The following is a 14,426-nucleotide window of genomic DNA, read 5'->3' on the forward strand; positions in this document are numbered from 1 at the left end:
TGGGTGAAAACCGGACACTTGGCAACCGTAATGACTACTCACAAGCCTCTGCCTGAGCCAGCCAGTCTTGCATGTTGTGCCTAATGCTACATTCCTGGTGCATCAAAATCTGTTATGGAAGCAGGCCCATTGTGTCTGTGATGAGGCGGGCTACCCTACACTCGCCCTGAAGGGCTTAGGCAGGGCCAATTAACACAACCGGGAACTGATCTGGGCAGGAATAGGTAGAGCCTACAAAGTGGCAGAGCTGCAGGGAAAAGGCAGCTCAGACAAAAGGGAGGAGTGAGTAGAGACTGCAGTCACTCCCTGAGAAGAGGGAGGGAGCTGTTGGGAACGAGTAGGCATAGAAAGAAAAGGGGAACAGCAGCAGAAAGAAGCTCAACATTAGAGCAGTGAAGCTGAAGAGAGGGGGGCTCAGCTGGAACCTGGAAAAAATGGTGGGCCTGGGTGGTGGTACAGAGGCAGTAAGAGGAGAGACTGTCTAGGACAGCTGGGGGGGGGGGGAGGGGTGCATGTCTAGTGACATGGCTGGAGGGCTGAGCCATGAAGAGGACATGGGGTTCCTGAGAGGAGCTGTGGGAGGCCACAACACAGTGTCAATGTATAAACCACAGTTGGGAGGGATGTCAGCTTTGAGCTAATCTCCAATACTGGGAGGAGGCCAAATCTGGCAGTGAGTGGTTAGGGTTGCCAACTCTGATGGAAGATATTTGGGGTTGGTTTTTCCCCAAACATAGCAATATAATGTCCTTAAAATATCAGATTAAGATCTCCAGAATTTCTATAATAGCTGCCCGGAGACTGATGCTGATTCCAGCAGACTCCAGGCCAGTCCTGGAGGATTGGCAAATGAGAGCAGTGCCCCCTGCAATAGTGTCAGAAACTGGAATTGTCACAGCTTTTATAAAATAGAAGTTGGGTAACATTTTCCAGTTCCAAAGCTTAAACATTGGATCAACCAGGCTTCAGCACACAGGTTCCTCACTTGCAAGTAGGTTAGTTGAACTAACCCCTACTATACATGCAGCTAGTTCAATAAGAATGCCTCTATTGAACTAGCTACTGCCTAGATACTCCACATTGAGGGGGAAAAACCTTCTGTTGGTGTAGCAAGTGTTTATGCTACAGTGACATAGCTGGACTGCTGTAATAATGCCTGTGGCGTGGGCATAACCTCTGTCACACTGACAATCCCTGGGATATAGGCTCCGTAGTGACGAGCTGCTTTTGAAAATGTTATATCCTGTCAAGATTAAAGTCCTAGGAAGAAGCTGGAAAGCCTCCTAAAAATTTAGACACAAGGATTAAGTTAAGTTAATACCTATTACACCCACTGGTGTGTAGGGCAGCAACAAAGGTTCTCCATTTTTGTTGTAGGAGAATTCTTCGTTGCTGTTTCCATAACATATTTTTTCTAGGTCAGGGTCATTAGCCCTGAGTCAAATCCCCAACCTGGAGGACCAGTAAATCACACTTAGTCTGGTCTCTATCCTTTGACCTGTCTGGCATGGATGATCCTACCAGGAGCACTAGGCTCCCGCTAACATAGCTCTAGGGGTCACTGAGACACACAAGCCCCCCAACCACGACAAGGTTGTGATCCATTGGGGGGACACAAGAATTACTTATTTGTTATTCTGTAGCACAATAAACCTGCTAATCAAGATAATGACAGCTCTATTGGTCTGACTTTCCTCTTTAGATCTTGCTCAGACCTTTCCTGACGGAGCCAAACAATATTATTCAAGTTTTTTCTAAATGTTTGTAGTTACAAAAGGGCAAAGATAAAATAAGGAACCTAACCCCTTGGGAAGCTCATGAAGTCCTTGCTAGACTACAAATAGAAGATATTTATATGGAAGCTATGAATACTTCTCTTCCAGCAGAGTACATTCTGACTTCGTGCCTAAGGGGATGTCTAAGTTGTTGGGCTTTTTCCGTAAACATGGAACTGCGACATAACTGTGTACTCTTAATATGTCAACTATTTGGCAAGACATAGATGTAGCAAACGTTTTGACTTGCTGTTAGCATAGTTGGCTAAGTACAATCCTGACAAACTAGAAGTTAAATTAAAAAGAAAAGCAGCAAGCTATTGAATATGGAAGAGGTCACTTACAGTGATACTGGTGTCCTTCTTGCCCTTGTGTGAGGAAGCAACAACAGCCAGGTATTGAATGACCTTCTTGGTATTTTCTGTTTTACCTGCACCAGATTCACCTCTGGGGAATGAAATTTAAAAGAAAAACGAAGCATAGGTGACTCTGGGGTTCCCTCCATGTTGTGCTACATTTAGGGTAAATAGTAAGAAAACAAATCCTACACTAATCAACTTCTGCATTCTACTTGAACCTGCCATCTCCTGCCTGCCCCACATGCCACCTGATTTCAGCAAGCCAGGAATGTGACATCAGGACCCTCGCTTTTTTTTTTTTTAAATCTTGACTGGATATAGGTTCATTTAAGGTGTTCCAAAGACATGCTGCATGGTTGAAAGAGTTCTTCTCACTTGGGAAGCAGCTGAACATTTATTAAAAGCAGGCTGGGGAAGGGAAGGAAACAAGTCTGCCAATATTTTAAGGTGACTAATTAACTACAAATTGGGAATAGAGGAATGGGGTAGAGTGGGAAATCCAACAGCAGTGGCAATACTCATTTGTATTTCCACAGTTCCAGTACTAACAGCTCAGATTTGATCAAAACCTCAGATAATATGGGCATGATCCTGCTCCTTTTAAAGATGGCGGTGAAACTCCCATTGAGCTTGGATCCTCTGGGTCAGATCCTGGCATTTAAGATTGCTGTGTACAACTCTAGCCGAGGGCTGCTGGTGTGGGGAAGCCACAGCTGGCCTAGTTCTAGTTGGTAAAGTGACTATGAATTGGTGAAGTAGGGCTCTGTTTCCATGTGGATTGTCTTCCATGGGATTTCTAGTTCCAGTGTGTGAACAAATTAAAAGTAATGTCACCCCAGGCAGCTGCAAAATCAGCCTGGGATGTTGCAGCCAAGTTGGGTTCTTTCTGACTTCCCACTGGTAATAGCTTTGCTGGCCTGGTTCTTGTTACATCTTTCTAGCCCTGTTTTCAATGCAACTAAATAGATAAGGGTGGAGGGCACATCTGGCCTTGCAATTGAAACTTAGCTCACTAATGAGCATGTATGAGCCATAAAGGAATCCAACTCATTCTGCCCAGAGCCCTGCTGATCTAATGGTTAAAGGCATCAAACATTTAGTTTTGGCACTGAAATAAGCACATTTGACTGAAATCAGATAATTGGAAACAGATCTGGGCCAGAGGCCATTTTTACGTAATCACTTTTCAGACTCAGCCTAATCATTCCTTCCCTACTTCTTAAGTTCTTCTGCCCTGGCTTTTCTAGAGTCCTCTAGACCCAGGTCTCATGTAGACAACACAGCAATTCTGGGGTATGTCTACACTGCAGAGGAAGATCGAAGCCGCTACTGTCGATCTTCCAGGGTGCGAATTAGCAGTCAAGTTAAGACAGCTCATTCGAACTGAGAGGGGTGCTCCCGCCAATGCCGCTAACCCTCATTTCATGAGGAGTAAAGGAAATTGAAGGAAGAGTGCTCTCCCTTCAACTCCCTGCAGTGTGGACAGTGCCAAAAGCTGAGTTAAGCTATTTGGACTTCAGCTACACAATTAACACAGCTGAAGTTGTGTACCTTAACGCGACTTTGTCCTGGAGTGTAATGGCAGCTTGTGGAAACATGGGGCAGTGAAGATATGGTGCAATGGCTTCAGTGTGTGCTGCAGGAGCCTGCCCAGAATCCTGGCTAATTACGTGGGTGGCTAGGCTGTGCTGCAGCCCCGGCTGCTGCTCTGTCAGTCGTCCAGTGCTTGAGCTAGCTAGGTTAAACTAGTCTGGATATATTTACATGAGCTGAGTCCCCCATTGCAGTGTGGACATAACTTAGGGCATCCTCTTGCATTTCTGTGCCCATTAAAAAGGGCCTTAAAGTGTTTGTGAATATAATTAAAACTCCCTCTAAGTCCCCTTCACACAACCAAAACCCCATCAAAGGGTCTTAGGCTAAGTAAGAATCAGGCTCATTTTGTTGCTTGCACTAAGTGGATTTACAAAAACAAATGCATAAATTCCCATTGGCATTTATTCAGGTCCTTTGATGTAGGAATTATTTCACCGCATCAATTGCAGTTTTTCTTTTCCTACTGAGGAAATAAAATAGTTAATTTTCTGTTCAATTCCCTCCGATAGCAGGTACTCCATGATAAGAATTGTTCTTTCTTGCTTGCAGAAGTTCAACAAGATTAACTGAGATGAACAAGGTCCTTTTGACAAGACTGGATTAGTTTGCACAGTTAAGAAGACAGATCCCTCCCTGCTTGGGCTTCAGAGTTGAAACATTTCCATGTTTTATTGATAAAAATGAAGTGTCCTGGGAATGATTCCAAGCTAAGCACACCAATTTAAAGTCTTCTGCATACAGAGTTTTCAAACAAATCCACCTTACAACTTTGCCTTTTGGGAAAAATAAAAAAACTTTATTCTAACAAGCCCTGAGCTTTGAACTATTTCATTTATGAAAGGTTATTTGCAGTTCATCATTATGTGAGCTGCATTTCCTCTCTCCCAGGGCAACAGTACCCATCACTGGGCTTTCTCTTAAATCCCTGGGAGTATTACCATATATGGCATCATTTTACTTTTAATTCTCCTGCCATACTGCAGCTCTTAAGTTACTTAACATTTTGCTCTGTGCTCACTTGCCTTAACCCTTTTCTTCCAAACTGTTTTCTGCAGATGAAGTGTGAGGCTTGCTCGCTTTATTTTGAAGTGGACAACGAAAAGTTAAACAAGGTTCTAAATGTCAGATGCTGTAACGCAGCAGCAAGAAATGGAGTAAAGACCTATTAAATAATTGAGTCTGCTTATCGGGGATATCAAGAGCGTGTATCGAACATACTGCACTTGGTCTTTTCTGAAAGGCCATGGAGATAGACAAGTCTGAAGTGCTGTTATGAATTAAGCAAAATGGGAGACGGGGGGGGGGGGGGGATTATTGTCTTTGGCCTCTGATGATAGGAAAAGAAGCAAGGGGCTTAAACTGTACCAAGGGAGGTTTAGGTTGGACATTAGGAAAAGCTTCCTGTCAGGGTGGTTAAAGACTGCAATAAATTCCCTAGGGAAGTTGTGGAATCTCCATCACTGAAGATATTTAAAAGCAGGTTAGATCTAGATGGGATGATCTAGATGGTGCTTGGTCCTGATGTGAGAGCAGGAGACAGGTTGTGATGATTTCTTGAGGACCCTTCCAGTTCTAGTGTTCTAGCAGTGGTAATATAAAGGGCACATCATAACTTCAAGGTTAACACTTGATCCCACTGATTAAGCTCCCGATATGTGAAAACAGATTATATTAAACTATAAGGGTACATCTACTCAGCAACATTATTTCAAAATAACTAGGGTTATAAAAAATAACTAGGTTAATTTGAAATAATTTAGACCACGTCTACGCAGCAGGCAGTTATTTCGAAATAATGTTGAAATACTGTCAAGCTGGAGGACTTCTTACTTCTACTCTTGTAACCTTCATTGTACGAGGAGTAAGAGAAGTTGGAGGAAGTGCTCTATTTTGAAATAAGTGCTGTGTAGATGCTCCCAATTTCAAAATAAGCTATTTTGAAATAAGATACACAATTGATGTAGCTCAGTTTGCGTAGCTTATTTCGAGTGTAGACACACCCTGGAGGTCTAAAATGGATTGGCACAGATTCACCCTTTCTCCCCCATCTCCTCCTGACCATCTGTTATTTGCAGCATGGTTTGAGAATTTTGCTGGTTTGACCTACTGAAACTTGGTGGCCAGCATCTTGAATGGTATCCTTCCTGGAACTAGGGTGATCAGATGTCCCTATTTTATAGGGACAGTCCTAATATTTAGGGCTTTTCCTTATCTAGGTGCCTATTTACCCCATCCCTGTCTCCTGTCCTGATTTTTCACATTTACTATCTGGTCGCCTACCAGAAACTACTAACCTCTAGCACACTTTAGCGCGCATTAGTCATGTTGACCTGTCATGACATAGTGTCTCACAGAGTTACCTTCCAAAGCCACCGGTTGTGGGATGGCAGCAATATGTTCTTTTGCTGTGCCATGCCCTACAGTAAGTAAAGTAGCTGAAAAGCTCTCTGGCACCATTTTCATCTCCTAGATCTTGCCCCTCATGGGTCTTTAAAAATTTCACTCTCCTTCCCAACATCTGGTCACTGTGTCCCCCATGATAGGTTTCTGGGGTGGAGGTGAAGAGGGAGACTTGTTTGGGAAGTGTCTTCCACAGTTTTAGGCTTGAACCCTGCACAAAATCCCACTTCTCCATCATAAATAAGGCAGCATGATAATTACAATCGCAAAAGTAGACTCCTCTCATAGTGGACAATAAACACCAAATTAATGCACATGTCATGAGTCCGTGCAATAACAATACAATATTTCATTTACATACTATGCATATCCTCTACCCCACCATCTCCCAACAAATTGTTGTTCTTGCCAAGCTAAAAATGTATTGCTGTATTGAGAGGTCCTGTCTGCGAGAAGCTGCTATTCTTTCATTGCTTAGTGGGGGTGAAATTTGCACCCTCTCTAAGCTGCTTTTACCAGCCTTTGTCTATGCTCCCAAATACCTTTAAAAATCTGGACCATGGTCTTCACTGAGGATTAGTGCCTTTGTTTAGGCGGGGGGAAAATTATAGTGGATTGAGAAATCACTTCTGAGCATGCTTATTAGGCAGCTGCTATGAAATATTACCCACTGTGTGACATCTGTGCACATTCAATGCTTTCCTTCCCCTCTGATCAGTGACCTCAAACTGGAGCAGCTGCTGGGACAACTGGACACACCCCTCAGCCATCAGAAGATCACAGGTGTGAAAAATATAGTAAATCTTTGTACTCTCAAGAATTTGCATTACGTTTTACAGTTTCTTAACTTTCAGGTATAAATAGAATCATAGGACTGAAAGGGACCTCGAGAGGTCATCTAATCCAGTCCCCTGCACTCAAGGCAGAACTAAATATTATCTAGACCATCCCTGAGAGGTGCTTGTCTCGCCTGCTCTAAAAATCGCCAATGATGGAGATTCTACAACCTTCCTAAGCAATTTAATCTAGTGGTTAATCACCCTGGTAGTTAGGAAGTTTACCTAATGTCCAACCTAAGCCTCCCTTGCTTCTATTTAAGCCCATTGCTTCTTATCCTCAGAGGTTAAGAACAACATTTTTTCTCCCTCCTCCTTGTAATGGCCTTTTATGTACTTGAAAAAGGTTGTCCTCCTCTCTCGGTCTTCTCTTTCCCGGACTACACAAACACAGGTTTTTTTCAATACTCCTTCATAGGTCATGTTTTCTAGACCTTTAATCATTTTTTTTCTCTTTTTTGGATTTTTTCTAGTTTGTTTACATCTTTCTTGAAATGTGGCTCCCAGCAGGTCCAGCCTCTGGGGTGGGCCATCAGGGCCCCTGCTCAGGATGCCTTGGGGGGAAATCCATGAGCAGGGGTTTTGATGCCCACCTGACCTGTTGAAAGCAGCTGGGCTGACGGAGGCAGCAGCACTGGGGGTGGGGATACCCGAGCTGCATGGTGACTCTTCCATAGCAGGGGTGCCCCTCCTCCTCCGGATCCACACGTGAAGCCACTACTGTTCCTGTCTATCACTGCCTTACCAGAGCCACCCGCTGCTATCATGGACTGGGACAGTCCTCCTATCTAATGCAGAGAGGCAGAAGGATGGGGCTGATGTCGGGATGAGGTAGAACTTGGCTTGTTACCCCCTCAAAGAAAGCTATCAGGTTGGTTTGACAAGATATGTTCTTGACAAATCCATGCTGATTGTTACTTATAACCTTATTATCTTCTAGATGTTTGCAAATGGATTGCTTAATTTATTTGCTCCATTATCTTTCCAGGTACAGAACTTAAGATGATTGGTCTGTAATTCCCCGAGTTGTCCTTATTTCCCCTTTTGTAGATGGGCGCTGTATTTGCCCTTTTCCAGTCTTCCAGAATCTCTCCCATCTTCCATGACTGTTCAAAGATACTTACTGAAGACTCAGATATTTCCTCATTTTGCTCCTTGAGTATTCTAGGCTGCATCCCATCTTGGAATACATAGGATACTGTGTTTTCCCATTGCAAAGCTACAATTATTGCAATGCAGACCAATGTGCTACTATCTTTTAAATCCAACCCTGCAGAAAGCACTCTTTAGCCAAACAGAAGAAGTAGTATCAAGTAAAAACTCATCCTCTCTCCACCTAAAGCCCCTAAACAAAGTGTGAATTTCAAACCCTAATTGGTACCATTTCCTTCAGAACACTGCTAATTCCAGGCATGTCTTCAATTTTAAAAAAAGCAAAGACATTTACAATAATCACTCTTTTGGTTGTACATACACACATACATCTGTAAGTGTATATAACTCATTGCTGCTGGAACAGTATTACTTTTGCATTTCTTGAATTGTGCACATTTTTTACAATATGAAGACATAAAAGTTGCTTTCACATATTTTTAGCCTTTAATATAATTTTCTATTTTAATTTAATTTATTTAAATCTACTACTGTACTTAATATTAAATGTCAGAGACATTAGTTAACAGCCTAGGAAGTTCTCAGCACCAGTTATTTTCAGTGAGTTCAATTAAAACCTATTGCTATTAAAAAAAGGTGTTGTAAAAACCAGAGCAATTTACACAAATCCAGAATCTGGATCTACAACTAACAGATTAAAAAAGAAACTGACTGGGAATGAGAATATGACAAGTGAGCTTGGTGATGCTGAGATAACTGAACTGAATGTGGAAGGAATGGGTGCAAAGAAGGTAGTAGAAGAGATCAAATTCAGAAGAGATTCAGTTGCAAGATAAAATGTGGAGGAAATAAATCAATCTAGTGTACACAGTAAACGTGGAAGAAAGCTAGAGAATCCTTGACTGCTGTTTTGTCACAATAAATAGTAGTTACCATGAACAAAATGCAAGCAACAGGAAGCAGCTGATGTGACTGCACAAGGGTGGGCTCAAAGATTTGAGGGTGAAGTGCCAAGAAAGAAATAATGACCACACACAGAAGTTTGGGTACAAGTCTATAGTGTCCTTGAGCAGAACAGAAAAGCAATTTGGGGCTGTAGTGACAGAAGGCACTCGCCACTAAGCAAGGACATGAGTCCTTTTCCGTAAGGTCCTTTAAGGAGTCTACACCTTAATATTGTGTGTAGCCCAGGGTAACTTAGTACCAGAAAAATGGATTGGATGGAGTTCAGAGAACAACAGAAAAAAGGCTAGGGTGTTAGAGACTGATGGGCAAAGACTGATAGAAGTAAACATGTAGAATGTGATAACACTGTGTATTCATTTAAAAGTTGTAAAAAGCAAAGATGGAGAAGAGGGATATGAAGGGATGTTGCTAGTTGTGATGGGATGAAAATTAGACCTAAGTGATGGGAAGAAAAAGAGAGGAATTTTGGAAGCAGCGTTTTCGATATCCTTGGAGATGTGGTTAGTATTAAAAAAGCCCAAAAGGAAGTAACAGCTACAGCTGAGGCTAGAGATACAGGCAAGGACAACCAACTTGACAGAAAGAAAGGGGCAGATTTTTGAACCATATTGGATGTTTGTTGTTTGTCTGTTTTTTTAGCTGTGTTTAGACAGAGGAATACTCTCCTGAGGGAAATGGTGCAAGCCAATAGACTAGGATGTTTAAAACTAGACTGGACAATTTCTGTCAGTACAACTTCTGCAAGTATTTTGGCTGGGTTGGGCATGACTGCATGATCCCCACACAGTCAAAAGCATAAATAATCCTGGGGCGGGGGAGGGAGGATTGGCAGTGAGGGGAAAATGTAGAGGCTGACTTAAAACACACAGACTCTGCCCACTGAGCAATATCAGTGATAGACTATTCATCAGCATCCAAAAATACATTCACCTATGCAAATAGGCACTTGTGGATTAATAGCCTTTGGTTGCAATTCAGGCTGCAAGGCTTGGACATGTTGAGTCTGCAACTCACCACAGCAGTGTTTCCCAATTTTATTTGGCCATGGAATCCTTTTAAACTCGAAAAAAATTGTGCAGAATCCTTAATAACAATCTTATATATGGAGCTGAAAAAAGTAGACGACAAATAAGTAAGGATAATAATAAACAAATGCTAAACAGGGTCATGAGATAAACACTTAGTTCAATTGCACATATTTAAAAACAAAAATCACATTTAATGTGTACAAAAAAATTTAAATAATAAAATGTTATTGTAATGGAATTTTCTCGTGGAACCCTTATTTTCACTTCGCGGAGCCCCAGGGTTCCACGGAACACCATTTAGGAAACACTGCTTTGCAGAAAAGATCCTAGATCCATTGTATGAACTCATTCGTCACTTTAGACTCATAGTTTAAGCAAGAGGACAATTACTAATAATCAGAAAGAAATGCTCATTCCTGGCACTATACTGTTCTGTGACTAAAAGCCTAGAGATAACAGTTTTTTCTGTACAACCAAATATGGCCAACAAAGCTGATAAAGCATAAGCACTTACAGCTCTGCAAATATATTTTAGCTTTCTTAGTGTGTTTAAACTAAATTAAAAATGTAGCTATCAGGAGCTCTGCACTGTTTTAAAGTCAAGGCCATGGTCTTGCCAGCACATAAGAATTACTCTGGAAAATCATCTGCTTTAGTTACAGAATGGTAGAAAGAGTACGAGAGAACACAAATCCGATTTTGAATCTCTACATATCATGTATTATGGTGCATTCCAATAAAGAATCCATTTCCTTTCTTCTGGGCTGTGTGAAATCTCACAACTTGATTCAACGTTGTCAGCCAAGATGAAGAAACCTTGGGTTTGTTGCCCAGATAGTACACATAGTCTGATTTTCAGAAATGCAAGTGTTAACAAAAAGGCCTGGCTTAATAAGAGATTTATCCCATAAAAGTGAAGACCTTCAAGAATTAAAACAGGAAGAGATGAGACACATGAGAAAAAACCACAACCCTACAGCACAATAATGGAAGGAGCAATCACATCTCATTAACTAGTTTCTATTAAAGTGACAAGAATGTCCTGGGAAAATGAAGCGAACAGACAGTTTATAGTGCATCATTAATATTCTACGGGTTTTATTTTTAAAAGCCATCCAGAGCAACATTCTCAGTTGCTGTAAATCTGTGTTGCTCTATTGAAGTCAAAGCCTCACTGACCTATACCATAGAAGGTCTGGCCCATAATTTAACCATTTCTGAGCCATAGCATAAAACTGTTCCAGTGAGTAATTCTCCTCACTTTCCCGGGCTGTGATATTGGGGGGTCAATAACACCCTTTTCTCACACCAGTATTGAGGTACATGGTCATAGACTCAAGATGCCACACTTGGAGGAAGTAAGCGTCCAAAGAGAGGGTTTGAGTATGACTTCACTGTGTGATCATCACTTCCCTCCAGCTCCTAATATGACCACGGTGTGTTTCACCTTCTGCAAATGATTATTATTTTTATTTATGAACCACATCTCCCCCCACTCCCATTGAGTCTAACTGGGTGCTGCTTAACAAACACAAATTCTAATGCAATAAAGCCCTCCACACTGACATTCAAGCAAATAAAGCCAATTGAGGGGCTGAAAGCTGAAATAAGGAATGAGGAGGAGATATGGAATCAAATCTAAAACATCTGCACATACGTCTTAATGTGTTTTGTTTAACAAGGGGGCAAGGAACAAGCAAGGGGGTTGCAAAGTGCAATATGTTCCACACAAAAAGGCCCTCCTTCCAACAAAGGCTCAACCTTTGACTGTCTAAATGCAGGTGCTACCTGAACACAGATATTTGTCAGGCCAAGGCTTAAAGAGGAGGTTTTGAGAATGGCCCAGGCTTAGGGTTTGTCTGTGGTAGATGGTGGATTGACACTGCAGTGATCGATCCACTGGTGATTGATTTATCATGTCTGCTTAGATTTATCATGTCTCCACCAGCACGAGTTGACGGGAGAGCAGCCCCTGCTGACCTTATCACATGGAAGACAGTTCTGCTATTTGTGTAGCTGAAGTTGCATAGGTTAAATCAATGGGGGAGGGGATGTCGTGTAGAGTAGGCCTTAGATCAATTGATGCTTTAAAAACAACATCAGCATTAAGTCACTCTCTAGTCTCTAGTCAGGTCTTTGTTTAAACCTCTATTCAAGGTGTCAAACAAAGGGGGTGCTGTAAGCATCATGAACAGAACAGATCATGAAAAGGAGACTTCCAGACAACTCACCAACACCAGATTCTATTTGATACCTTGACCTGGATGAGCCTCTACAGTACACATACTAATGACATAAAAAGCCAAGCACCAGGTACTTAGGATACTTAAAGTCCACTCTATTAGCATCATTTAGCATGGACACTCTAATTGACAATGTTTTTTATCCATTTTTCCCCTTCTCTTTCTCTTCCCATCCCCTCTCTTTCTCTGCTATTTATTTGTACCCTGGACCCCTTAACTCCATTCATTTGAAGAAGTGAGTTGTGCCCACCAAAGCTGATGATACCATCTACATTTTTGTTAGTCTCTAAGGTGCTACAGAACCATTTGCTATTTGCTGTTTTTTATGTTCGTAGGGGTTTCCAAGACACAGTTTATCCACTTACACTCCCCTCAAGTATTTCTGTAATCTCAGAACTTCAGAAGCTCAATGAAATTATTAATCACATGCCTCTTAATGCAAATACAACTGCTTTATAGTTTGATCAATTTAAAAATAGTAAAAGGCTATTTCACTAAAGGCTGGGTCCAAAGCCCATGAATAATGAAGGAAATCTATCCACTGTCTTCAGTAGGCTTCTAGGCTGTGTCCAGACTCAGGGTTTTTTTGAAAAAAGTAGTCTTTTTTCGAAAAAACCTCACCTGCGTCTAGACTGCAGCCGTGTTCTTTCGAAATTAAATCGAAAGAACACGGCTTTTCTTTCGATGGCGGTAAACCTCAATTTACAAGGAAGAACGCCTTCTTTCGAAAGTTCCTCTTTCGAAAGAAGGCGTTCTTGAATGTAAATAGGGTTTCTTCGAAAGAGAGCATCCAGACTCACTGGATGCTTTCTTTCGAAAAAGCAAGCCGCTTTTCGAAAGTTCAACGTGCAGTCTAGATGCTCTCTTTCGAAAGAGGCTTGCAGTCTAGACATAGCCCTAGTCAGGCCATGAACCTGGACAAACATCAGAATCTGGATATATACTAAAAGATAGATACTACTTACGTGCACAGAATGGACTGGTCTTCTCGATCTGTGAATAAAGAGAAAAATCCATTGATTATACAAAGAAAAGTTGTGCACTAACAGAGCTATTTGCATTTACAAAGAATTATTTTCAACAAACATGAACACCCAGGCCTCCAAAATCTGATGATACATGGCCACTCAAAAATGTTGAAATCGCATCTCAGTCAATTTGTCTTTGTATTTAACTTAGCGCCCCTAACACCAGGATTTTGTAAAAAAAGAACAAAAGGTTAAATATTCAAACAGCTGTTTAAAATTTAATTGGAGATGAATTATAATGAGGAGGAGTCCAATGTGCGCAGATGACACTCTGTAAGAGAAAATTCTAGAGCTGGAAAATAAGTTTGTATTACATTTACTAAAAAAGGTCTCCTAATGAGACTAATAAGTATATGACCCAATAGATAAGTTTCTCAAAGCTAACATGATTGTAGGTCATGTAAAGAGGTTGAAGCTTCTGACAGCATAGGAACTATAAGCATTTTGAAGTACAAATAGCCTAAGTCAAGTGTTCTCTCAGGGTACATCTACAGACCAGTGTTAATTTCGAAATAATGTAGTCCGCATCTACACTACAAACAGTTATTTCAACATAATGACAAAATAATGTTGAGCTGGAGGACTTCTTACTCCAACTCTTGTAACCCTCATTTTACGAGGAGTAAGGGAAGTTGGAGGAATAGTGCTCTTTCTTGGACTTCCTGCTGTGTAGACAGTGCCAAAACCCGAAATAGTCTATTTCCACTTAAGCTATGCAATTGACATCGCTCAAGTGCATAGGTTATTCCGAGTTTAGCCCTGCTGTGTAAACATACTCTCAGTTCCACATCAGCGCTGGAGGGGACTTCTACCATGAGGGATGAGGACAGTGAGAGGGACTGGGGAAACAGTAGAATGAATGGTAAAAGCTGTGGGGAAGGGCTAGGAGAATGCAAGACTAGGAACATCAAAGCAGAGGCGAGCACAGAAGAGGTTGTATGGGAAGCACAGAAGTTAATCAGGAGTGATTTAAGGATTGGAAGTATCAGCAGTGTTGTGGACCAGGGCCAGAATGAGACACTTCATTAAATTAAATTAAAGGGTAGAAGAAAAAATATCAGCTCAGTAGGATCAGAGGCAAA

The 14,426-nt window shown here is 41.5% G+C and overlaps 1 protein-coding gene across 4 annotated transcripts in view; it reads right to left on the reverse strand.

Moving 5' to 3' along the window:
- The window catches only part of MYH11 (myosin heavy chain 11), a 113,088-nt gene that overhangs the window by 55,706 nt on the left and 42,956 nt on the right, over nucleotides 1-14,426 (reverse strand). For all 4 annotated transcript variants that reach the window (XM_075899365.2, XM_006119591.5, XM_075899364.2 and 1 more), the window contains exons 4-5: nucleotides 13,282-13,309; nucleotides 2,120-2,222 (exon numbers count right to left, since the gene is read on the reverse strand). In XM_075899365.2, coding sequence (XP_075755480.1) covers nucleotides 2,120-2,222; nucleotides 13,282-13,309 — 131 coding nt within the window. The remainder of the gene's footprint in view (nucleotides 1-2,119; nucleotides 2,223-13,281; nucleotides 13,310-14,426) is intronic.

This window comes from Pelodiscus sinensis, chromosome 15 (assembly GCF_052426305.1).
Source record: "Pelodiscus sinensis isolate ZL-2025 chromosome 15, ASM5242630v1, whole genome shotgun sequence".
In the NCBI taxonomy this organism is placed as follows: Eukaryota; Metazoa; Chordata; order Testudines; family Trionychidae; genus Pelodiscus; species Pelodiscus sinensis.